General features: G+C 44.7%; 1 protein-coding gene across 6 annotated transcripts in view; it reads right to left on the bottom strand.

The window, feature by feature from the left end:
• Positions 1 to 27,373, bottom strand: part of FARS2 (phenylalanyl-tRNA synthetase 2, mitochondrial) — a 519,219-nt gene that overhangs the window by 42,710 nt on the left and 449,136 nt on the right. Inside the window, exon 7 of one of the 6 annotated variants that reach the window (XM_063665785.1) lies at positions 7,036 to 7,832. The exons of the other annotated variants lie outside the window; for them this stretch is intronic. Within the exon in view, the coding sequence (XP_063521855.1) occupies positions 7,709 to 7,832 (124 nt within the window). The 3' untranslated portion in view covers positions 7,036 to 7,708. Of the gene's footprint in view, positions 1 to 7,035; positions 7,833 to 27,373 lie in introns of those variants that run through there. 6 annotated transcript variants of the gene reach the window in all.

Genomic DNA, 27,373 nt, shown 5'->3' with positions numbered 1-27,373 from the left:
GCAGATGCTGAAAGCCATCGAAATCTCCTGCCAGCTTCCCAGGTAGCAGGCGTCCTAGCAGCCTTCAGAACAGGCCACTGTCAACAACACACCAGCCAGTGCTGGGGACAAGGAATATCTCTCCCCGTCTACCACCTTCAAAAGTCAGTGAAGGGACAGTGGTGAGCTCAGGCAGGGTTTCGGGCAGGCAGTCCCTGCAATGTAGGGTTACCGAGGGAGGCCAGCGCAGTGGCTGAGAGTGAAAAGTTTCACCTAAATCCGCAGCTCACATCGGGAGAGTACCTGGTTATTTTCTGAAGAAACCCAACCACGGGAGTCTCAAGGCTGGACCTGCCACTTCTAGTACTCTAAACCCAGCCTCCATTTCTTTCCTCCAGCTAGACTTTCCTGAAGGAGAGGGAGCTGTGTATACTGAGCCTTTCTTTATGATTTAAACCAATTTGCTGCTAGTTATAGCTATCCACGGCGCACAATGTGTTTTTCCTGTCACTTACTGCAGGCAGAGAATCATGTAAGTGTGTTCTCAGCTTTGCCAACAGCAAAAATCATTTTGAAGAAGGCATCCTTTTTCCATGAGTAGAATTATTCCCTATACCTCCTCACCCCCTCCCTGTCATGAATAAACAGTCATTTTAGCGTCAGCAAACCTCACTTCAAAAACAGGCAAAGCAAAACAAAAAACAAAAACAATAAAGCTTTAATGTTCCAAAATCCATAATGCCCCTCCAAATGTCACTGAGTGAAAGCACTGGAGCCCCTTCTAAGCACATTAGCATATTAGCAAGCCAAACCAGCCCATTCCCAGCTATTAGGCTATTTTGAAACAAACCCAAATTATTGGGTGGAATTACAGGCCCGGCCTAATTCCTCCATTTAAGTTTCTCAGGAAACTATCCCTGTGATCGGAAACCCTGGCTACCCTTTGAGATGAACAAAGGAGGCAGACACTGTTGATGAAACATTAATGACCAATTTGCAAATGTTCTCGGACCCCGTTAGTTCATCGAGGGGCCATCAAGGCGGCATCCACTCATCTCTCACTTTATTCTTTCAATTATTTAGCATCCATTAAGTGCCCTCGGTGGTGAGCTAAGCTCCCAGGGACCTTTCACCCCAACACTTCCCTTCTAACAGCGTCATTCACCTGGTGGCCCTCCCAGCTGCACCAGCAACTCAACCTTTGCCTTGAGGCAGGAAGCTCATTTAGAAATCAGTCTGTTGGTATCCCTCGCATTACATATCCAAGTGCTGGGGACACATGACAATGAGCAGAATGTATAGAAGCTCGAGGAAGTGTTTTGAGCTGTCAGAGTGCATTGGAAGAAAATGCACCTGAAAATGTGATCCTTGTGGCACTCCAACCTGTGAACTCCTCAGACCCACTTTATTTGGACTTAACTCATTAATTGGGGCATGTATTAAATATGTATGGGTGCCACAATGGCCCAAGCATGGCCTCAGTAGGAAGACAGGGATACAGTAACAGCTGCAGGAGGGCGGAGCAAGGCTGCAGACTCACAGAGCCAAGTCCTGAATGCACTTTCTTCAGTTACCCGAAACCCACTAGCGTGGCATTTTACTTAAACAGAAAGTCTCTGACCTGGCCTTTCCTACGTTCTGGCCAGTCAGCACCCTGCCTCTGAAAAGTGTAACAAGTATAAATGACACCACTGCCTCAGAGAAAGTAGCAGGTGCTGTGAGACAGGCACAAACACAGTGTTCCAGGAGACCAAGGGAGGAGGGAAAGTTCTGTGCAGAAGAACGGGGTCCAGCCTCATAGAGGAGGCTGCATTTGAACCATCTGAACCACTGAATAAAACTAGTGATGAGAGGAACAGCCCCTCCCATTCCCACCCCTACAGCAGCAGCCGCCGTTACTGTTGACTGAGCAGCTTCCTGGGCGCCATGCACTGCAGCCACGCTTTTCCTACCAGTAACAGCCCGGTGAGGAAGGTAGGTACTGCAGAGGCATTGCTCCTTTACAGACGGTGGAAGTGAAGCTCAATGAGGCCAAGTATCTGACCCAAGGCCATATCATTTGCAGTTGACGGCGATCATGAAGGTATTTGAACTGTGCTTGTTTTAACCAAGACCATCAATGTGATAGCCTAAGGATGGTACTTTCAGCCCCTGTCCAGTTACCCAGGAAGCTCACCCTGGAAGGGCCATGATCCTGAGGAAGCACTGTCTGTGAGGAAGGGAAGGAACCACTGTCTCTGGCGCAGGAGCCACTGGCTGGGAATTTCCATTCCTAGAGATGGCGGTGCTGCTGGGGCTTAAAGAGGGCAGAGGGGTTCTGCAGACCAAGGGCAGTTCTTTAAGAACTGACATCCCCCACCCTCTGGAGCCCTCCATCTCTGCTAAAACAATGGCTGCTCTGCAGTTGTGGTCTCTGAGGCATAGAGGGATCCTGGGCACATGCTCCCTCCTTTATTTTTTCTACTTTAAAAATATCGTTAAGACAATTGCAGAAATATTAAAGGAAAACAATCCATGTTCTCCTGCGCTGCCCATCTTAACACGAGCGCCACTGTTTGTCTGCGTTTCTTTACGGCCCTGGCTTATGTGCAACCATGTTTTTACATCGTGAGGACCATCATGCATGTGTGGTTTCAGGCTTTATTTCATTTATCATCATTGCGTAAATATTTGCCCGTGCTGCTGCAGAGTCTTCATTCTTAGCATCATACTGGTGGGCTCCAGCCATCACCTAGGAGCCCCCTGGCACTGGGCCTGCTGGTGAGGGAGTGAGGAGCTGCAAATTCCTTCCCCAAGTCTATGCATGGGCAGCATGGCCTCAAACATGCACACGTGTATTGTAACCTGAGGGCCTTCTGGAGGTGATTAATCTGATTAATCCCAAGTGAGGATTAAAAAAAAAAAAGATTGTAAAAAGAAAAAAAGAGCCAGGTTTCTACTTATGTGAGTGAACATAGCGCAGGTGCCGTTTTGAGGAAGGTGGCAGCATACCTAGTCTTTTAAAGTCAGGCCTCCAGTGTGCCCTACTGTGAATGACACCCACTGACCCAAATTCACCCACCTCCTTCCAATGCGTGTTCCAACGATGATGACAATGGTGGTAATTATAATACCAGCTTACCCTTATTTATTTATTTAGAGGCAGAGTCTTGCTCTGTTGCCCAGGCTGGAGTGCAGTGGCCCCATCTCGACTCACTGCAACCTCTGCCTGTCCGGTTCAAGCGATTCTCCTGCCTCAGCCTCCCAAGTAGCTGGGATTACAGGTGTGCGCACCATGCCCAGCTAATTTTTGTATTTTTAGTAGAGATGGGGTTTCGCCATGTTGGCCAGGTTGGTCTCGAACTCCTGAGCTCAACTGATCCACCAGCCTTGGCCTCTCAAAGTGCTGGGATTACAGGTGTGAGCCACCACGCCTGGCCCCAGCTAACCTTTTTAAAGCACTTTTCCACAGCTAAGCATGGCTCCAAAAACGTCACATGCATCAACTCCTTTGCTCTTTTAAGTACACACCACTATTATTTCTGTTTTACAGATGTGGAAACTGAGGCACAGAGAGGCCAGGTAACTCTTCCCACTGCCAGTGGCCAGGACTGGAGCCTGGGCAGCCAGGCTGCAGAGGCCATGCTTGGAACCATTTTATAATAACTTCCTCAAAACTCAGACCTAACTTCCCTCCCTGCTCAACGCTCTTCTCACCTGATGATCATCAAACGCAGTTCCGACTTCTTACCCTGGCACTTAATGACTTGCACAACCTGCCTCCAAAGCTCCTTTCCGATTTTCTCCCCGCGGACACCCTTCAACTTCCTCCACACAACCCAGTGCCCATGTTTAAAGTCATCACACCATCCCCAAAACAGGCTACGAATTTGGTGATCACTAACCCTCTCTTTCAACTAAAGAAAGCTGCTCAGCACTGTGGCGTGTGCTCCGCATCATCCAGAGATTTCATGGAAATCCCATGGCTTTTAAGTCAGGCCATTGCAAAATACCTTCCCTTAGCCAGAAAATATAGCTGACTGTTTTCCACATGTGTGGAAACTTCATTTTATCTTTAGAATTTTGTGTGATTATTTGTTTAATGGCATCTGCCCACTACATTTTAGTCTCCTGGAAGGAAAGATCTATGTCTGTGCCTTGTCTGCTGCCTGGCATGGTGCAGGACACAGAGTAGGACCTAATATAAATTTCGAAAAGGGGCAGATGTATTTCGTGTTACTGTGGAGACCTGAATGAGGATTGATCTGTGGAAATTATGGGGCAGATTATGGCTCAATGTAAAGAAGAATTCCCGAATTACAAAGAGTTGTCCCGAAGTACAGTGGGCTGCTATGCTTGGAGGCTGAGGGGAGGTGAGTGGAGCCTGTGTTGGGGAGGACACAGAAGCCTCAAGATCCTTCCATGAGGGACAGTCTTAGCCTTGGCTGGCCCCAGCAGAGCACCAGGCTCTGGCTGCAGGATGCGCTGTCTCCTGCCAGGCACATTCATGACAGGAGTTCTTCTCCTCCCTTCTCAACTAGTGGTGGCTTCTTTTTGTGCCCTGGGGGCTCTGTTCCTTGGCTGTGGGCCACCCTGGGGACTCAGAGCTGGCTCTGGCCACCTCATGGGCACAGGCAATCCTGAGACTCAGGACACAATGGCACCACTGTGGTCATGGATATTTCCTGATGACCACAAAGGGAAGGGATGGCTCCAGCAATGGAGTCCCCTGTCATTTCCTGCGTGCAAACATTCTGCTTACTCCTTGTCCCTGCTAGCTCCTCTTCATCCTGGAACCCAGAATCACCCAGCTCCTCTTGAATCCAGCAGGGAGGGCACCAGTGGTTGCCCTCTCAGGTCTCTGATGGCTGACAGCCCTGTGCCAACCCTTCCTTAGGAAAGGCGTCTAAGCTGTGGAAGCTGCCTAATGGCGCAGATTCTAAGCCCCATCAGAGAAGTGAAACCATGCAGTGTGGGGAAAAAGGAACTGAAATCGAAAACCCTTGCCTGGAGCGGCCTCCCGTGTAACCCACTGGGGCGGCCCTTCCTTTCCCGCTGAGCCCACTCTTTCTCTGACAGCCCCTGTGCGGTGGGCAGCCCAGCGTGGCCACTGCTCTGCAGGGCGTTTCCTCTGTCTTGGGGGAGTGTGCCTGTCACTAGCTGGGCCCCTCACAACAGAGACCGCCTGCTGCGGCCGCTTCTAAAATTCATTTCAAGGCACAGTTTGGCCCAAAGCCCTGAAGCCTCTTTTCAGGAAGAAAGCACGGAGCCTCCCAATTTCATTTTGTTTTCTTACTGCTTGTTCAAAGAACAATCATATAAGATAAAAATACCATCCCCAGGCAAAGAGAATTTAATTCAAACATTCTTGAGAACAGATTCAACAACATTTTCCTCACAAGCAAAACAAAAACAAACCTGCTTCATTCTTGGTTTTTCCCAGTTACATAAAGAAAGGAAAAATGGATAGAGGGAGGCAGTGTATACAGGAGAGAGAATCTCCACCTGTGCAGTAAACGTGACTGAGAGGCTTGTGACAGCGGTTCACAGGCATTGTCCTATTGGATGTTCTCAACAAGCCTATGAGCGGATCCTGCAACTATTCCACATCATAGATGAAGAAGATGAAGACACTGAGGCCTGGAAGGGTCTGCAATGTGTCCAAGGGGGCACACAAAGCCGAGTTTTGAACCCAGCAGCCTTTTCCCATGATCCATGATGCTACACTTGATATTTGCATAACTAGGGTTGAACAAGCTAGAAATCCAACTTCTGGCGTGTAAATAATGAAATATATAGATATGAGCTTTGTTTCTTTTCTACCCTTATTCTCTTTTTATATCAAACCCAGGGGCACGTACTTGGGTCTGTCATGACCCGCGGCTCCTGACACACTCCTGAGTGGCCCATTCGTGGTCTGTCACCTTCACTCACTCACCCTTACTTAGTAAGATTACAAACACCCACAAAATACCACTCACCCCCAGAACCGGAACTCGGACGAGGACTTTTGTCCATCTGTGGAGTCTTCCCCAACTCATCCTCCTGCCTGCCCTCTCTCAGGGAATCACCGTTCTGAATCCTCGTTTATTGCTCCCTTGACTTCATTTGTAGATAGCTCTGAGGTTTTAATAAGTTGTTTATTTTATAAAACGAATACCATGCTGTATGTAATCTTTTGGGATTTTCTTTTTCACTTATATTTACAACTTTATAACTAGGGTTTAGAGATTCAAACCCAGTCGTGTCTCCCTAGAGAAGAATGGAGGTGGAAGTGGGGTGAGGGGAGACTTCCTGAGGCTACAAGGTGGACATGGCCTTTCACCTTGCTTCACACCCCTCCAAGGACATCCTCGTTGCACTTAGAATAAAATCCAGCTCTCACCTTGGTTCCTCAGGCCCGATCAGTGTAGCCCTTGACAGCCTCGCTGACCTTTTCTCTCCCCGCGCTTCCCCCTCCTCGCCATGCTCAGCACATGGGGTTCTTCTGCTGCCCCTGGAACACTCCCTGTGAGCTCTTGCCGTCAAGCCTGGGCTGGCTATCCCAGTCGACCTGCTCTTAAGTTTCATCTTAAACGTCACTGCCTCCGCAGCCTTTCATGGCCATCTCACCTGAGATAGCCCCTCTGTCACAGCGCACTGCTTTGTTTTGGTTACAGCACCCCTGATGTATTTTGCTTATTATCTATCTTCCCCCTTTACAAGAAAAACGTCTTGTCTATGTCAAACTGTATATCTAGTGAGGAGTTTTAAAAGACTGTTCTGCAGACCTGTGGGGGTCTCCAAAACCCTTTCAGGGATTTGTAAGGTCAAAGCATTTTCATACTATTAAGACTTTATTTGCCCTTTTCGCTGTATTGCCACTTACATCTTTGGTGCAAAAGCAACAGTGGATAAAACTATGGGTGCCTTAGCCGGGATCAAGGTAGTGGCACCAGCTTATACTGGTAGTCACTGCAGCTTATACTGGTAGTCGCTGCATTTTTTACCATCTCACACCTACAGGGAAAAAAAAACCCAATTTGTGTCATCCATTAAAGCTGGGAAAAAAGAGAATATTTAAAAAGTCCTTAAAAAGCACTACAAATTATTACCTTTATTAAGTTTCAACCCTTGATATGTCTTTTTTATATTCTGTGTGACTCAGTGGGAAACACACACAGAGAACCCGTGGTACACGCTGGAGCACAAGGTTGTCTCAAGGAAATGTGCATCTGAGATTCAACTGTGAGCTGAACCCGCAACTCTTTTTCATGGAACATTATTTTTACATGAAAGAAGTACTGACAGACCAATGATGGCAGAGATAATAAATGCAATGAGCCTGCCACTTCAAGAACTGACAGTGTTTTTGGCCAATGATACAATTCAAGCAAATTTGGAAAATTCTCAACGTTGGAAAATGTGTCTCCATATTTCCCAATACTTAAGGCATTCCTGATAGGATTGGTGATGATACTAATGAATGTGATTTTTTGATCTTAGATAATGAAATGTGTCAACGCTTAAGCGAGTTACATAACTCACTGAACCAATATTTCTAATTGAACGATGCACGATTTCACACAATCATGAAAGAGTGAATGATCCATTCAAAATTGCAAGATAGACTAATAGATTTCAATGTAACAAGTGAAAAATTATATCAGTCATTGATATAATTTCAGATTTCACAATGCAACTAACTTTTAAAAAACTACTACTTTTCCAGTTTTGGTAGAGTGTCAAAGAATGAATAGCCACAATTTTCTCAAAAGGCTATTAACACACTTTTCCCTTTTCTAACAAAATATCTGGGGTAACCAAAACAACTTAGAGCATCAGACTGAATACAGAAGCCGATATAAGAAGCTAGTTGTCTTCTTAGACCAGACCTGAAAAAGATTTGCAAAAATATAAATCAATGTCATTCTTTTCATAAAAATTTTTATAGTTATTTTTCACAGAATTATGTTAGGTTAATATGCAATGGTTTTATTATTGATATGTTTAAATAAATTAATAAAATCTTTTAAAATGTTTTACTTAAAACATTTAAACTTTATTTCTTTTTAAAGAGACAGGTTTCACTATGTCACCCAGGCTAGAGTGTAGTGGTATGATCACAGCTCACTGCAGCCTCAACCTCCTAGCCTCAAGCAATCCTTTCACCTCAGCCTCCTAAGTGGCTGGGACTACAGGCATGTGCTACCTATGCACAGCTAATTAAAAAAAAATTTTTTTTTTGTAGTGCTGGGGGTCTTGCTATGTTGCCCAGGCTGGTCTTGAACTTCTATCCTCAAGCAATCCTTCTGCCTCCACCTCCCAAAGTGCTGGGACTATAGGGCATGAGCCACTATGCCCAGGCAAAGCATTTAAACATTTATATACAGTTTTAATTTTTAATATGGTCAATATCAGTAGATATAACCCCAAATAAACAAAAACTCTCTGGGGTCCTCAATGATTTTTAAGAACGTAAAGGGGATCTTGAGGCTATTTAAATTTAATAATCTTGAGACTAAAGAATGTAAAGGTGATCTAGAAAACTACTGGTCTGAGAATGCTGCTCTAGTGCCTAGTGCATGGTAGGTACTCAATAAATGCTGAATGAATATTGTAAAGACACATTCTCTTTAGTATTTGTCTGCCTTCTGAAGCTTCTCTCTTTCAAAACATCTCCAATTAACATCTGGAAAACTGATCTGTTTGTTTTATTTTCTTGTGAGCCATAATGCTTTAACTATGGCTCATACACGTTTGAGTAGCGCTACTTAGATGAAGACCCAATGGCAAGAGTCTGTCTAAGCCCCAGAACTCAGAAGTTACCCTCAGAATCACTATAAATGTCTCCAACTATTTTTTATCCCTTCCTTTTTCTTAAGCGCCTACATCAAGATAAACATTTAAAACTAGTTCGCAATGTATTTAATGTAATTGCTTTTAACTATTGGTATTGCAGCAGTGTTTTTTTTTTTTTTTTTTTTACTGTAGAGCATCGTGAATGCAGGGTGATCTAGCTACACTGCGTAGAAAACAGGAGCCTAACTACCATTTAAACAGGTGTTTTTAATAGGAAAGCACAGGCCAGCTTTTAAAAGTGACTCTCAATTGTCCTTCTGGAAGACAACAGACGTTGTGGTTATAACAATTTCTGTGGTATAATAGAGAGTCCACAACGGGTTTGTGTCACACTAAATGGAAGCCACATTGCAAGCTGTCTCATGTTTAAGCAAACACTATGCTTTACAAGATTATTTTTGAATGGGCTGCAATACATAAAATCAACTACAAGCTTTCAGATGACATGAATGATACTACAGAACCTGAACTTGGAACTACCTTGTCTTGGAAAGATGTACATTCTCTCTGTTAGTGTCACATCAATGACAAACTGGTGACAGCCACAGCTCTTGGCTGGCCACATCCCCAGAACTTCTGGTGAAGTCCACATAAAGCTCATCTTTGTGTGAGGCCCCAGAGAGGTGAGGCCTCACGAGGGCATTGAGTTGTGCCCTCGCAAGTGCCTTGCCTGAGATTTCTGAAGAAAGGTCTCCCGCTTTCAAAATTCCACATTAGCATCTAAGTGCTATCTTTCAGCTACAGCAGGCAGCTCTTTTCTTCTCTTTTCTTTCTCTTTCTCTCTTTCTCTCTTTCCTTTCTTTTTCTTTCTTCTTCTTTCTTTTTTAATTTTTTTTGAGACAGGGTCTTGCCTCACTCTGTCACCCAGGCTGCAGTGTAGTGGTGTGATCACAGCTCACTGTAGCCTTGACCATTCAGCTCAAGAGATCCCCCCACCTCAGCCTCCCAAGTAGCTGGGACCATAGGTATGTGCCTCCAGACCCAGCTAATTTTTAAATTTCTTGTAGAGAGGTGATCTCACCTTGTTGCCCGGGCTGCTCTTGAACTCCTGGGCTCAAGCCATCCTCTTGCCTCAGCCTCCCAAAGTGCTGGGATTATAGGCATGAGCCACTGCACCCAGTCAGGCAGCCTTTACTTCAGATGAGCATAACTAAATCCTTAGGAGAGGGAGTGAGGTGAGAGACAAATCTCAGATCCCGACAATGATATGAATTGTGATTTGTTCTGCATAAGGTGCAAGCACTCAGGTTCAAAGTGGGATTAGAAACATTCCCACCATCTTCCACAGGAAGACTGGTGAGACAGTGGCTCAGAAGAACCAAAGATTCAGTATTAGCAGGAAGATTCTAGATAACATTTCCCTGTTTTGCAACACACATAACCTGAATTTAATAAGCCAGGATCAAATAAAAGCATTTTATTTTCAGATCCAAAATATGAAGCCACACAGCCTCGGGCTGAGAGTCAGATTTCACAAGCAGAGCAGGAACAGGCCCCATCTTCCATTAGCTACTCAGTTAGTCAAGGAGAACTGAAGCTGCAAATTGGGAGGGAAAAGGACCACATATTTTCTGGCTCAATTAGGTAAAAGAGGCTTTGGTTTAAAAAAAAAAATGAGCTTGCATTCTGAATTGCCAGGCTTAAATTTGGCATTTCAAATGTCTCTTGTGTGTATATGTAAGTTACAGCCTGTTTCACCTGGTTTACTGTTGAACAGTGGCATCATCTGAAAATAGGGAAGTTGTTGAAAAGCTATCAGCAAAAATGCCGCCAACACTTGTATCACAGGAAATCTTCAAAAAGGGTATATAGTAACAAGTACCCGATTCACTTACTCAACAACTGCTTAGCAAGATCCTACCATGGGCCCAGGTGGGGGTGGGTGGGCACTGAGAACTAGCAAGACAGACCTAGCACCTGCCCTTGGGAAGTTTTCAGTCTAGCATGGAAGGGTTAAGTAAATTCTTACATAATTAATACAAAAATAAAATGGCCCTTTAATAGTTGATACTGGCTGGGCATGGTGGCTCACACCTATAATCTAGCACTTTGGGAGACTGAGGCAGGTGGATCTCTTGAGGTCAGGAGTTCCAGACCAGCCTGGCCAACATGGTGAAACTTCATCTCTACTAAAAATACAAAAATTAGCCGGGTGTGGTGGCACACGCCTGTAATCCCATTACTCAGGAGGCTGAGGTTCGAGAATCACTTGAACCTGGGAGATGGAGGTTGCAGTGAGCAGAGATCACGCCACTGTACTCCAGCCTGGGTGACAGAGTGAGACTTCATCTCAAAAAAAAAAAAAAAAAAAAAAAAAAAAAAATATATATATATATATATATATATATATATATGGCTGATACCTTCTCATTTTCATGCCTTTGCAATATGAGGGAACTAGGGCATGGTAGAAAAAGCACTGTTGCATTCTTAGGAGGCATTTACTAGAGTTATGAGGAAAGCCAGCTCCCTGATGGATAATGGACTTAGGCAGTGCTCATCAATGGCTGGGGAATATATTATGTAAAAAGCTGATGGGGGAATTTTATAATTAAATACATTCAGTTAACAACACCTGAATCTATTGATCAATCTCAATAGCACGAAAGGAGAGACATATGGAAGTAAGTAGATACACCACTCATAAAGTAGTCTTGCCAAAACCCAAACCAAATGAACTTAAATCTGATCAAGCCTCTAGATTCAGCTACTAGTTTTCAGGAAATACAGAGGATAGAAGAACATGTCAAATGACACCATGGGGATACAACTGGCAAAATTCCAAACATGGGAAAGTGCACAGGGCCAACAACCCAGTTTCTTCAAAAACAACAGAATGACTAGAGAGGGGGTTGTGAGAGAGATATACATACATACATACACACACACACACACACACATATATACATATCTGTGTTTCTATCCACAGTTCCTGGCTCATAACTCCCATGACCTTTGTTACAGTCTTTTGTCACAACACTGGGGCACTTTAGGTCTCAGATGCAGGCCTTAGAAAACAGAATCTCTCTCTGACCTTCTACCTTCTTTTCCCCTGCTCCTTTTTCTCCCCAAGGCAGGACTCTAATCTACCCCTACATTTCTCTTATCTACCTTGTCTGACTGTAGGTCATAAGTTCCCCATTTCTGAAGGGGCCCTGCCTCATCCCAGGAGGAAGGAATGCTGCACAGAGAGACCAAGAAGAATCCGAAGAGACAGGACTTGCTGGGTTCCCCACTCAGTCTATTAGTAGTAGATCATACCCTTTTTGTCCAATCACATATCTACCTGGTTGTCCATGCTTCAACATGCCTATCCAATGAAGTCTCCATACAAGCTTTAGGAGAACGGTATATAGAGAGCCTCCAGATAGCTGAGCATGTGGAGGTTCCTGGAGGGTAGTGTGCCCAGAGAGGGCATGGAAGCTCCATTCCCCCTCCCCCATATTTTGCCCTCTGCACTTCTTCATCTGTATCCTTTGTTATATCCTTCAAAATAAGCCAGTAGATGTTGGTACATGTTTCTGAGTTCTGTGAGCTGCTCTAGCAAATTAATCAAACCCAAGGAGGGAGTTGTGGGTTCCCTGAATTATAGCCAGCTGAGGCTTGTGAAGGCATCTTAAGTGGAAGCAGTCTGGTGAGATGGAGCCCTCAACCTGTGGGCCCTCCAGGTAGACAGTGTCAGAACTGAATCAGAGGACATCTGCGGTGTTTGCTGCAGAACTGATTGCTTGCTTGTTGGCGGGGACAAATCCCTGCACATCTGGCCACAGAAGTCTTCTGTGTTGATTGTTGTGGAATGAGAGCAGAGGAACAACATTTTGGGGATTTGTTTTGTTTTTTCCAGCTCAGGGGAATGGGGAGTGGGGTTCCCCTGAGCTGGAAAAAAACAAGACCCCCAAGATAAATATTAACCAAATGTAAGTGTGGGCCTTGTTTGGATCTAGATTAAACCAATTAATTTTCTTTTAAGTATGAGACAAACATGGAAAACAAGAAAATCTGAGCACTCTATATGTAATAATTAAAGATGTTTTTTAAGGTAGTGATAGCAATATTGCAGTTATGTTCTTTAAAAGTGTCTTTATCCTGTTATATATACTATATGAGTATTTATAGGTGAAATGACATCCCGAATTAGCTTCAAAAGAATAGCTGGAAAAATAAGCACATGAAAAACACTCAATATTACTGGCCATCAGGGAAAAATGCAAATCAAAATTAGAATGAGGTAACACTTTGTACCCACTAGGATGGCTATAATAAAAAAGAGATAATAACAAGTGTTGGTGAGGATGTGGAAAAATTTGAACCCTCATACACTCTAGTACAAATACACAACAGTGTGGCCACTTTGGAAAACAGTTTGGTAATTCCTTAAATGGTTAAACATAGTTATCATGTGTAACTCAGCAACTGCACTCCTAGGTGCACACCCAAGAGAAATTAAAGTTAGTCTCCAGAAAAACATATATAAATGTTCATAGCAGCATCATAAATAGCCAAAATGTGAAAGCAGTCCAATTGTCCATCAAATAATGAATGGATAAGTATGGCTTATTCATACAATAAACTACTATGCTGCAATACAAAGAAATGCCATATTGATACATGCTATAATATGAATGAACCTTGACATCATTATGCTGAGTAAAAGAAACCAGACACAAGAGACTACATATTATATGATTCCTTATATATGAATGTCCAGAATAGGTAAGTTGTAGAAACAGAAAGTAGATCAGGGTTTCCTGGGGCTGCGGTGTCAGGAACAAGGAGACTGGGGGCAGTGGCAGGGAAAGGGTGGTGATTGCTAAGGCGTCTTGGGTTTCTTTCGGGGTAATGAAAATGTTTTAAAATCAACCGTGGTGATGAACGCACAACTCTGTGACTATACGAAAAGCCAGTGAGTTGTATGCTTTGAAAAAAGCATGCTGGGGAGGGTGTGGGCAGGGGTACAGGTGAAATCCATGTGTTGAAAGTTTTTAAATGTGTAGGCTCTATCATCAGACCCCCTGGATCAAATCCTCACTCTCAAAATTATAAGCTGTGTGACCCTGGGCAAGATATTTAACAAGTCTGAACCCTAGTTCTCTCAAATGTAACATGAGGATAGTAATATGGGCGTGCACAAGTTAAATGAAGTTGATATATTTAAGGCACACAGAAGAGTGTCCTGCACATGTAAAATGTTCACTGGACATCAAATTGTTTTTATTTTTTATTTTTGAGATGAAATCTCGCTCTGTCGCCCAGGCTGGAGTGCAGTGGCGCGATCTCGGCTCACTGCAACCTCTACCTCCTGGGTTCAAGCGATTCTCCCATCTCAGCCTCCTCAGCAGCTGGGATTACAGGCGCCCATCACCACACCCAGCTAATTTTTGTATTTTTAGTAGACATGGGGTTTTACCATGTTAGCCAGACTGGTCTCGAACTCCTGACCTCAGGTGATCCACCCACCTCGGCCTCCCAAAGTGCTGGGATTACAGGCATGAGCCACCGCGCCCGGCCAGACATGAAGTTTTGTTACTCTCATCTGCTTGCTTTGGGTCAGCTCCTTCAGGAGTGCCCATTTCTTTAGCATCTCCCTCAGAAACCATGGTCATTAGGGACACCTAGTAGGGGCTCACAAAAGTCTTCCTTTGTTGGCTCTGACCTTAGTTTTTACGATGTTCCTTACCAAGGCATTATCTTCAAAAGGTTCTGTTTTTTGTGACTTGCTAAGTTTGTTTTCTGTTTGATTTTAGGCTACAGATGAAAATGTAGGAGTAGCAGCAAGAGATGGAAGGAGACCAACTGAGCCACATTCATGGACTCTGTGCCAGAGGGCCTGACTCCCCCTCCCCAGGGCCACACATGCGGGGACAGCAAAGGATAATAAATCCCATGGATTGTCCTTTCAGACCCTTCCCATTGGCGATGCCATTAGAAGACTGGCTCAACCTGGAGGCAGCTGCATGCTGTTCCTGACATTACCAGACCTGCCCACTCTCCCCTGGATCCCAACATTGCCATCTGCCTGGGTCCTCACTCTTGCAACCCAACGATGGCCTCCTAAACTAGCAAAGTGCTTTGGCTCCTTGTCAATAACAAAGGCTCTTTTTGAACCTCATCAGTGAAACTATGATAAATATTTTATAAATGGTACTCTGAAAGCAAAGCTCGACACACGCGCACTCACACACACACACGCACACACACAATGGCATGTTTAGATGCTCATATGCGTTCTCTGCACAGGGCTGCAGCATTTTCTCCCCTTCAAGTTTGCTTCCAAACAGATTTATTTTTTAATTTTATTTTGTTGTACTGTATGTATGAACTGCACAAGGCAATCAGCCAAAGAGAGATTTAAGTATATGGACTAAATTTCATGTCTTTGGAGAACATGGTAGAGCAAGACAGCAATATGCTTTTCCACTGTTCTCTGGGGCTGCCACTTGGCTGGGGAGGGGCCATGTTACACCTGGGCCAAACCATCCTGGGGCTCCTGCTCAAAGCGCCACCCTCATGTCTGCAACAATGGCCTGTGCAAATATGCAAAAGCCCCTTTGAAAGCTCTGCGGTGCTGCTTAGCGGTGCTCTTTGCACCTCGAGCAATGCTCACTCACATGCAAGACCTGCCCATGGACACACCAGGATTAGCAAAGCAATCCGTAGTCCTGAATTTCTGTGGGTGCCTGCATTTGCTATGCTACAAGAGTAAGATGTTGTCATTTACAGTGAAAAATAAAGGTGGTGTTAATTAAATTTATTTTCCTAAGCGTCAACGTCTCCAGACCTCTATTCCTTTTGTAAGGTGAGCAAGTATGTCCTACAAAAGAATGAGCCAGAAATAAACTCCATTTTTCTGTGATAATATCCAGAATTCACACACTTTTAAGCATTTGCCAAAATAAGTAGTGATTTTACAATGGACTTGCATAAGCTCTTTGTATTTCTCTGGTTTGGAAATTGAAATAGAACTGTGTACTGCGTTACTTTGCCCAGATACAACATTGACACTGATGTTTTACAACCAAAATGCTACCACCTGTAGGTACACAGTGTAACCTGACAGACACTGTGTGTAACTTGCCTTCTTCCCTGTCGATGTATCCATTTCCAGGCCAAGTTAAAGACAGTAAAAGTTTAAAGACAAAATCACACATCAGCAGCTCCACCATAACGCCAAATTGCCAGGACCATGAAAGGTTTGTGACCGAACACTGGAGGCAAAGGTCAGGATAAGCTAGGGCACACACTGTACATTGTAACATAGCTCTTTCTCTTACTTCCAGAAAGCTTATCAGATGGAAGGATCACAATGGTGACAGTGAAAGTTCTACAGGTACGCTTTTTGTACACTCCATTTTAGATACAGGTAGGTGCGTCTACTGTGTGAGCTTCAGGACTAAGCATTAGTAACAGGTTCCTCTGTTCATGCCTGACTGTGTGTGTGACCACAGCAGCTGCAGAACAGTGATTTGGCAGTGTGAGTGCAGGAGCTCCCTAGGCCAAGCCGTTCAGGATTACAAAGCAAGGACGGCAAGGACTGGGACCGGTGGGCAGGGAGCTGGAAGACAGGCAGGTGCTGCAGCAGAAAGACTGCGGGCTTTATGATCAGACATGCCTTAGTTGGAAGCTTGGCTCTGCCACTTTCCAGCTTTGTAAGTAGGGGAGTGAATTCACTTCTCCTAGCCCTATGTGTCTCACATGAGAAACAGGAACCGTCTACATTTCCAAGTTGCTGAGGAGATGGAAAGTGAACAGCAGGTACACAGTAGGGTAAACGGTGGTTCTAAAACATGGGTGCAGAAGCCGTGGAGGTCCATGCCAGTTACCCAGACCTACCCACTCCCTCATGGACACTTGCCACTCGCAAGAGACTGGGAGGCCTGGAAACCAGAAGGGTCCTGGACAGGCTGACTGCTTAAGGGATAGCTCAAGCTGAAGGCAATGAATGGCCTGATTTATTTTTGTAATGAAGTAACTCAGGTTTTTCAATCTAAATTCATTATGTTACTCTATGCAGCCACTAACATTACTTATGATATTAGGAAGGGCTGTCATAGTGAGGATGGGAAGGAGAAGGAGGGAAAGAAGAAGGGAGAAGTAGCTACTTCAGCTGTGCTATTTCATTTTGGTCCCTTTTTAATATTTAAAATAATCTGGTAAAGTGAACGCTTTAAAAAATATTTATCGCCTTTGTTTTAGATATTATGTAATTAAGTTTATATAATTACTTTTTAATAAACTTTTTATTTTAGAAGTTTTAGATGTACAGAAAAATTGGAAAGATACTACAGAGTCCCCATATTTCCCCCACGGAGGTTCACCTGATATTAACATCACACATTAGCCTGGTACACGAGTATGTTAGTCAGAAGGAGTGAACCAAAGTCACTACATTATTTTCACCAGCATCCACGCTTTATTCAGATTCCCTCACTTTTCCCCTGCTGTCCTTTTCCTGTCCAGGATCCCACACTACATTTAGTTGTCATGCCTCCTCAGGCTCTCTTGGCTGTGACGCTTTCTCAGACTTCCCTTGTTTTGGGTGGCATTGACTATTTTGAGGAGCGCTGGTCAGGAATGTTGCATAACGGCCCTTTATTGACACATGTCCGATTTTTCCCCTCGTGATTAGACCAGGGTTATGGGATTCTCTTTTGTGGAAGATCGCAGAGGTTGAGTAGCATTCTCATCACACCATAGCAAGGGGACATACTGTCAGCGTGCTAGAAGCAGTGGTCGTCAGCTTCGTCTACCGTGAAGTTACTCTCTTTCCTCCCTTTCCAACCCGTCCTCTCTGGAAGGAAGCCTCTATGTACAGCCCACACTAAAGGGTGGGGAGTTACGTTCCACCTTGTTGGGGGAAGAGTATGAATTACTTGGAATTCCTCTGCATGGGAGATTTCTCTTTTCATTCATTCATTCATCCATACGGCATTCATCTATATTGGTATAATCAGATGGATTTTTATTTTATACTTTGTGTTATAATCCAGCACTCTATTGTTTATTTTGTTTCTTACGTGTTCCAGCTCTGGCGGTTGGAACTCTTTTAGTTGGCTCCTGTTCCCCTTTGACATTCCCCCATCCCCCAATATTGTGGCCTTTTTGGAGCACTTTCTTATTTTCTGGCATTATGAGATATTTGTATTACATTATTATTGCATTAATTATTGGCTCATATATTTCCTGGCCCAGTCCTAGAATCAATTACTTCTCCAAGAAGACGTAGACTTGCTTTTTAAGCTGTTAGCAGCTTTCAGTCCAGGGCTGTTTGTTCTCCACCACTGAAGTAATACCCTTCTGAGTATCGCACCCGAAGTTCATCCTCCCACGGCTGCTGGAAGCACAAACTACTCCCTGATGCACGTGAGCTCAGAGATTTTTCTGCCTGTCCTTTCTGGAGTTTTTTCTGCAGCTGCCATGGGAGCCCCTGTCCTCACCCACATATCGATCAGTGCCCAGCCGAGGACTGGGGGATCCTCTCCGGAAATCCAGAGCCCTCTCTCTGGGCAGCTCTTGCCTGTCTGGCACTCTGCCTTGAGAATTACAGATGCTTCCGCGTCCCAGATTCCTATCTCTGTCTTGTGAATTGAGAGACTCCTGGGCTTTGTGTGGGGTCCCCTCCCCGTGCTGTGGCCTAGGAAGCCCCCCAGGCAGTGAGTGGGGGAAGCCGCAGGACTCACCTCCATTGCTCTCCCTCTCAGTGACCACCGTCCTGGACTACTCTATGTCCAACGTCTGAAAACCCTTGTTGCACTAATTTTGCCTAGTTTTTAGTTGTTTAAGAAGGGAAGGTAAATCCAGTCCTTGTGACTCTATCTTGGCTTGAGTAGAACTTCTAATTGACTCCAACATTTACTACACAAAGGGTCCCATTTAGCAATGAGACTGACTTTCCTGGGATGCTAAGTAGTCTCATCATAGTCAGTGACCCACAGTGAATCTCCTGACCAAGGGAGGGACGTGGCTTGGACCATGCAGCGTTGTACAGCGGCGCTCATCTGTCTCTATCACATATGAGGTTGCTGGTGGTGCAAAATGGGAATGCATTAGACTGAGAGGCTCTGAAAGCCAAAGGCCTTCCTACTTGCTCTACAGGACCATCAGAAGGTGGCTGCGGGGAGGGCTGCTGGGCAGGCCCAACCACTCTTCTCAGGAGACAAGGGTCTGCGCTGGCCAGCAGCCACCACGAGTTTTAAATGAAAATGGCCCATAGAAGTGATATGCGTGGCAGCACAAGTAGCCTTAAGAGTCCAGGAGAACGATTGGTTTCACAGGAGTTCCCCTCATCCTGGGCAAGCTAAGAAGTGCTGGTTAATATGAGCACTCACCAAGAGCTTGAAAATCCACTTGGCTAACAAGGGTGGAAGGTGGAGAATAGGGCTGCGAATGCCCCCGGGCCTCTGCTCAGTATCTTTCCTTCAGCTCCACTACATCAGAATCTCACACACACACACACACCACAACTCCCCTGCCCCCCCAACATGCGCGCACACACACACACACACACACACACACACACCGTCTTGGAACATCAACAGGGGAACATAATTTTCTTCTTGGTGTCAATGTCATTGTCTTCCGATCTTAGAAACTTTCCTTCTAAAACAGTGAGGTAGGCTTTAAAGATTTGCAAACAATTTTTTTTTAAAATCCAGGAAACTTATATTAAATGAAAGAATACTTTCCAAAGGTGAGTGCAAAGAAAATTTTCTTCAAGGAGCTCAGTGTGTACATCAGAGTTCCTCCAATTGGCAGATTTACCTGTAGTTTGCAATAAGAACCACAAACCCATCACCAAGTGAGTTACTGAGACCACATTCTCTGTCCTCCTTCAACCAGCTGTGAGGGCAGGTGCAGCTGGGATGGAAAAGGTATCAAGGAGAGGCACTGCCCTCCTCTGCTCAGGCCCACCTACCAGGCCTCCACTGTCCTGAGGGTAAGGTCCAGTCTCAGCATCTATGGCCTCACCCCCACCTTCAGTCCCATTCCACACCTCCCACCAACCACACCTCTAGCCCACCCAAAGCAAGAAAGCCCTTAGAGAAATGAAAATGTTTCTCCTCATTAAAAAAGACTTCTAATTAGTGAAGCAACCATAAATGACCATGGAACTCCTTGTTTCAGACATGGAGCTTCTTCAAGACCTGTTTACTGTTGTTCACAACAAGGGAGGAAGTGCCCCATTAAGACAGATGAGGGCCAGCAACCCTGGCTTTAGAGTTAATTAATATATTCATCTTTAAGAAGGGAAAGGGTCTCAGTGATTTGGGAAGCTGAGGCAGGATGATCACTTGAGGCTAGGATTTCAAGACCAGCCTGGGCAACATAGTGAGGCCCCGTCTCTACAAAAAATAATTTAAAAATTAGCTGGGTGTGGTGGTGTATGCCTGTAGTCCCAGCTACTCGGGAGGCTGAGGTGGGAGGATGGCTTGAGCCCAGGAGGTTACAGCTACAGTGAGCTATGATAGTGCCACTGTACTCCAGCCTGGGCAAAAGAGCAAAACCCTGTCTCTAAAAACCATAAAGTGAGGGAAGGGTGTGTGGGGGTGTAGAAGGATTTGGGGGGATTGTCATGAGCTCAGCTTCAGCAGGAAGCTTGCTTTGAGTGGTTTGACCAGAGGCTTTACACTCGGATGGCACTTACAGATCTCTGCTGGATGAAACTGAAGTAGTTTCCATGACTGAGCCCCCTTTTCACCTGATTCTCTTCAGGACACCTGCCTGGGGCCATAGCTGTGGACTCCCACAGCCTAGAGGATCACAGGACAAACTGGAGCTCACTGATCACGTAGGACTTCCTGAGTAATGGGTGAGCTGGCCAGTGACAGGTCCCCTTGGATCTCACATCCTGATAAGGGAGTGAAATGATGCCAAAACAAAGAAAAAAGAAAAATCCATCCAATGCAAGATTTAGGTTCAACCCATAAGGAAATCCCATCTCCCAGGCAAATCTAAGGAATGAAAATTTCTCACAAAATTAAGGGACTATTTTCTACAACAACTGATCATTACCTCCAGGGCAATGTTGTACAAAGCTCTGCTACCCGGCCCTTCTACCACCTAGACAGTTCACTGTTCTGCAATCACACCATGACTTTGAGGCCCACATGTTTTCATTCTACCCACAACAGCCCCCCTGACCTGTTCCACCTGGGGGAATTCTTGCTTATTCTCCAAGGTTCAATTCCAATGGCACCTTCCCTGTGAGGCAGTCCCTAAGATTCCATGATATTTGCCACAGCCATAAGGAATTAGTAGCCAAGCCTTTCTTCCCTGGGCTCCTGAGGCTGCACCCCACTGCTTGTTCAACTCCTGCATTCTGTTTTGGACTGTGAGGCCCCAATGGCAGGGCCTGAGATACATCCTGTCTGGGGCCCCGAGGCTACCCAGGGACAAGATGGGGCTCTGCGAGATGTGCGCCGGGGGATGGATATGTGGACGGAAGGACATGGCTGCTCCACACTGGCAGTGTAGGGCTTCAGGATTTTCAAAGTAGACTGGCATGTGTGCTCGGATTTGCCCTTCCCCTCCTGGGGAGGCAGAAAAAGTATTATTCATGCTCCACTCACAAAGACACTAGTGTTGGAAAATGTGAAATGAGAGGGAGCCTGATGCTGCCTGGAGTCCTAAACTAGACCCACAGAGACTTCAGCTCTAGTTTTGCCTTTCCTCCAGAGTATTCTGGGTGACTGTGAGCAAGTCTGTGGGCCTGGGCTATAAGGAATTATCTACAATATCTCTGATCCAGTTGCAATCGTCTACGCTACCCCTTAGGCCACGTGTTCCTAAGTGGTGAAGCTTGAACCAGCATCAAGGTTTTCAGATGCTTAGTGGCTTGTGAAAGGCCCTGGTACCACTTTATTCTCAGGTGCTGAATCTGTTTTTCAAATCCATGTAATATTGAAATAATGGTTGGTCCTCAACTGGTAACGAGAAGTCGTTTCTATGAGTGAAATCCTCACTGCCAGCTCAGCTTGGGGTAGGTCCATGCTGCTAACTCCAGACAGGGATCAACAGGAAACTGCACGGACATATTCATTCCTTTCAGCAAATGTGGCAACAAGATGATGATATCCAACAGGTCTCTAATAAAGGAATGCAGGAAAAGCACATACAGAAGAATAGAAGTGAGTGAGAACAAGCAAGTGCTTACAGGTTCTGTGCTGATCATGCCTCCGCTAAAACAAAAACAAAACATTTTGGTTCATCAAGGCGCACTGGAGAAAGCTGAGCTGCTGCTGCTCAGACTCCATCACAGCTCTGCTGACTGTGACATGGAAACAACAGGAGCCCCATCAACGGATGGAAAGATCGTAATTTCTCAGACCGCATCAAAGTCTCACAAAGCCTTATCTGAATGCTGTTCTGAGTGTTTCATTCAGCAATATTTGGCAAATCTCAAGGCTGGAGATGTAGCAATAGGATTAATAGAAGGAGCAGTTGCTGAATGCATTTCTCAGTCCATACACAGGAGCAACAACACAGAAAGTTAAAACATGGCCAGTGATTCGCAGCTGGCTTGCTCGGGGTAGCAGCTGAAGGCCTCCTTCGAAAGCTAAATATGGTCTTCCTTGTAGGAAACCCAACAGTCGATGTAGCCACGAGTTTAAAAGAACCTCTCTGGGCTACTGTCAGGACTCCCAGGCAGGGTAAGTAGCACCTGCCAGCCAGGTCCTGTGAGCCTCCAGTCCGTAAGAAGTCAGCAATGCTGCCATGGAACAGGAAGGGGCCCTAGAGTAATGGGGACAGCACTGGCCAACTTTAACATTAGAACTACTGACCACGAGCATACTATGTGGGAGAATCATGATGGTGATCAAGACACAGCCCCTGCCCTCAGATAGCTGTCGTCTAACACAGGAGTTCCCAACCCCTGGGCTGTGGACCAATATCAGTCCGTGTCTGGTTAGGAACCAGGCTGCATGGCAGGAAGTGAGGGTTGGGTGAGTGAGCATAACCACCTGAGCTCTGCCTCCTAACAGCTCAGTGGTGGCATTAGATTCTCACAGGAGCGAGAACCCTAATGTAATGCAGGCGAGGGATCTAGGTTGTGTGCTCCTTGTGAGAATCTGATGCCTGATGATCTGAAGTGGAGCAGTTTCATCCTGAAACCATCCCCACCCACCATCCATGGAAAAATGGTCTTCCACAAAACTGGTCCCTGATGCCAAAAAGGTTGGGGACTGCTTCTCTAACAGATGGAGTAAAACAAATACATCACTGCTGAACACACAACACTAAGATAACGATCACCAATGAGGCGAAAATGGCAAAGTGAGATTGAGGTTCAGAGGAGGTAGCGAGCGCAGGTGACTGGAAAAGAAGGGGTGGCTTTGTGTGTGAGGTTGCATTGGAGATGGGCAAGGAAAGATGGGCAAAAGCTCAAAAAGTGGAGAATGGGGAGGCACAGGGGGGCGAGCTGAGGGATGGGTGCATGGTGGTGCTCAAGAAATGGGAACATTCCAAATGGCTCGAGCAGAGACTATGCAAAAAGGCAAACAAAAGGAAATAACATTGGGAATATGATGGGACCAAAAGGGCAGTGAGCCACAGGCGAGCCCCTGGGTTTCAGTGGGGAGAATGCGGAAGCACTGTGTCCTCTTTAGCGGCCAGGTGTCAAGGCTGCCAACGAGGGGGCTGGCTGCACAGCAAATTCAGGGTGAATCGAGGGAAGGAGGCAGGCACAGGAAACCAGTTACTGGCAGTTACTGAGCGCCTCTTCAGACCCTCAACCCACCTGTGTGAAGAGCCATGCTCTGTGGCTTCAGCAGAACGCAGAGCGGGCCATCTGCCGACTCGCACACCGGAATCGCTCTTCATGGCACATGCAACTCATTTCGCACGGCCTCCACACTGTCACTTAGCAGAGGAATTTTGCCAGCAGCTCACTCTGCTTTTCCTCTGAGCATGAAGTCGAGAAGAAACATGGGGATTTTCTAATATTTCACTACCTGGGACTATTAAAAAAATGGTAATTTCATGATTCGAACTATATTTTCTATTTACTTTATGGCTTATTTGGTCAGATTGTAACTTGGACCAACTTTTACAACTATTCATGGTACTGCCACAATTTTGGTCATTTCTCCATCTTGAATGACCAAATGTAGCATTTCCGTAACAAAGCACTGTTATTTTAATTCATTCTGGAAAAACCTCATAGGCTTAGAGAGATGGCTGTGTTTTATATTAATAATAATAATTTTGATAACTATAATAATGACAGCCCAGACAGCACATCGACATGTACACAAGCATGCCACATGTATTACCTCATTTATGCCTCACAACCATCCTGAAGTAAGTTCTATTATCATCTGCATTTACAGATGAGGAAACTATTTAACAGAATTCCGTTAACAGACAACTACCAAAGGCCAGAGTTCAGTGCCTCTGCAGTGCAAATAAGTTTGAATCTTCAGATGTTCCTTATTATACTTCCTATTTGTATTTTCCTTTTTGGGCTGCTTTTATAAAATCATGACACTTGTAGATTCACAATCTGCTGGCACAGTAGAAGCTTAATTATTACCACTTGCATATGTCTTGAGTTTTAGGATTTATGCATTATTTTCACTTTTTTTGGACGTCAGTGAACCACTTTGAGCTGATCCAACCATTGTTGCAAAGGGAAATCTAGCATATGTATATATTAACACGTGAATGAGACAAAACACAGTTGCAGAGAATGACACTCTTTTACTTAAATGTTAGCTGAAAAGTGACCAAGACAGTCCTTGTAGCATATGGGCAATATACTTTATCATTACTCTGAAGTGAGTGTTTATGTTCCCTCCGAATTTATGTTAAAATCCTAACCCCCAAGGTGTTGGTATGAGGAGGTGGGGCCTTTGGGAAGTGATTAGGTCAGGAGGGTACAGCCCTTATGAAGGGATTAGTGCCCTTATAAAGAGGCCCTGGAGAGCTCCCTTGCCCCTGTGACATGTGAAGATGCAGCCAGAAGACAACCATCTATGAGCCAAGAGGTGGGCCCTCACAGACACCAAATCTGCTGGTGCCTTGACCTTGGCCTTCCCAGCCTCCAGAACTGTGAGGAATAAGTTTCTGTTGTCCCAGTCTGTGGTGGTTTGTTACAGCAGCCAGCATGGACTAAGACGATTATCATGAAAACTAAGCTGACCAGTGTTGGCATCTCACCCCATCTCCACCGCTGTAGGAAGGAGAACCCAGCATTACGTTTCTAAAGCTCACTAAAGGGAGGAGGCGACAGAGGAAGGAGGAAGAGGGAGGAAGGAGCTCAGAGAGGGAGGAGAAACAGCTGGATCAGGGGCAGTTTAGGAGGCACAAGCTGGGAAGGCAACAGAGGTTGGAGGATCCTAAGAGAAGGAGAAGCCAGGAACCCAGGCCTGTACAGCATTTTCCAAGGGTGGCAGGGCCTCTGTGGGAGAGCTCTGGGATACAGGGTGGACTGAACATCAAGAGCTGGAGCTTCTGGGGCCCTAATGAAAAGCCCCTGTGTCCACCTTTGCACGGAAGCAGAGGAGCTGTCTGCCTTGAAGAGACTCTCAGGCCAAGATGGTAGGTTGAGAGGGCGTTTTCCCAAATGTTCCCAAGGCCTTCCCCAAATCTGGTCTGTGTGTGGGTAGAGGGAGGAAGAGGTAGTGTGAAGTAGATGAAATCAAATTTAGACAAATAGAAGGTGGCAACATTTCTCACACCCAGAGTTGTGGGATAAAATGTATATCTGCTATAAAGTGTTACTAAGAATACAATGGGATAGCTGCAAAAATCACAATTGATCTTATATTTCATATTCCTCTAAAATTACCAAGCTGCCAGCAGACCCACTACTAGTTAGCCCACAGAGTCCACTAGAGACCCACAAACCTTATTTTCTAAAATAATGTACTGGATCTTAAGCAACAGGTGGGCTGGGGCTTTTCAGCACCCAGCGGAGAGTAAGCAGACAGTAAGAAGGCACTGAACAGCGTGGACTGTGCTTGGTTCCAGTTGTTAAGTTGGTGACTTCAGAATCACAACAGCGTGAAAATCTCCCATCCCTGTGGCTACCAGAGGTTCATCATTCTTTGGAACCAAAATGTATAATCCACAGGCTTGACAGCTATATTTGCTTTTGACAAATGTCTCAGTTTTAAAAAAGTAATTTGTTTCCATTAAAAGTTTTGCCTATGGAAGTTTTTGAGCTTGAAAACTTCAGACCTAGTTTCACTTTGAAGCAGAAGGATCCCATAACACTGAAAAGCCGATATCCATAAAACCAAAGCAGGGCCTGTGGGAGTTCCACCAAAGTCCCTTCATATGAAATTTCCTGTTGTCCCCAAGGGTGAACACAGTGACATCCCAGGGGGTACAGGAAAGACAAGTTCCCCCAAGACCCTGTCCAGGAGCCCTCCAGCCTGGGCCTCCCCCCTCATTCTCTTAGTCCTAAACGTTTGGGGACATGTCAGAACATGAAAGGGAAAGGAAAACCAAAATAAAATCTTAGTTAGCTATAAAACCCAAGTAACCAGAATCCTAGGATGAGTTTTATTTTGCTGCTTTATTTCATTTTTAGGAAACGTGAGATGAGTGTTTTTACAAAATAAAACAAAAACTCCCTAAATATGACTTAGGGACAAGTTCCAATCTAGCCTGGAGCTCTTATACCTTTTAAAGTTTACAGTAAGAACTGACCTACACTAATCCATTAAATTAGTGAATTGACTTTCCACCAAATTCTAGAAACATTATGGATTACAGCCCATTAGAAAAACATTTTAATTATCCAAGAAAAATTAAAGTTATATTTTATCTGTTCTAAACAGGGCCCAAAGTACACATATCACTTATAGAAGGATAAGAAGAATAGAAAGTAAAAGTTAAAAGTTCAATTTTTTAAACATTGAAGAAAAATGCTACTGGAAATCTGGTTGAGCATATAGTTTGCTAAAGGAACACTTTGAAATACTTCGCTTTCTGGTATCCTAGTTAAAAAGCACAAAACAATTTCTAACAGGGAGAAAAATACTAAAATGTGTTTTTCCCTTGCTGTTGCTCATTTGCTTACTCTGAATGAAACATTTAAAAAAGACACATATCATTGGCTGTCAAAGTCCTAGCTTTTGGGATACCTTCTATAAGCTACACCAAAGTTTCTATCTGGTTGGGAGAGGGAGGAATGTCAAGAACAGCAGTACAATAAAGCAGAAGTCAGAGAAAGGCTTGACAAAGTTAAAAATAGCCAACATAAATTTGAAAATGGCATGAGAACACATCTGTAAGTATGCTGCTGTATTTTGTATCTGACAAGCCACCCATCATTTTCTACCTATGTTATCGTTGCCAAGATCTATTTTAATATTTACTGTATGTGTTAATAAAAATGAGTAATGAAAAGCATCACGACTCAACCACATGCCATGAGCAGCCCATTAAAGCACAAATAACCTACTAATAAAAAGTTTTTATTAGAATACAGAGAATTTCAATTAGCCTTTTTATTTACTAACATTATCTTAGAGACGACATAAAGTTAACCGCTTCCTGCTTTTAATTTAGTTCATTCTAATGACTATTTCTCTGCATCTCTACTGTTCGTTTAGGGATGAAGATGGGG

This window comes from Pongo pygmaeus, chromosome 5, assembly GCF_028885625.2.
Source record: "Pongo pygmaeus isolate AG05252 chromosome 5, NHGRI_mPonPyg2-v2.0_pri, whole genome shotgun sequence".
Lineage (NCBI taxonomy): Eukaryota > Metazoa > Chordata > Mammalia > Primates > Hominidae > Pongo > Pongo pygmaeus.
Note: the sequence above shows the minus strand (reverse complement) of the source record. Positions and strands in the feature narration are given on the sequence as shown.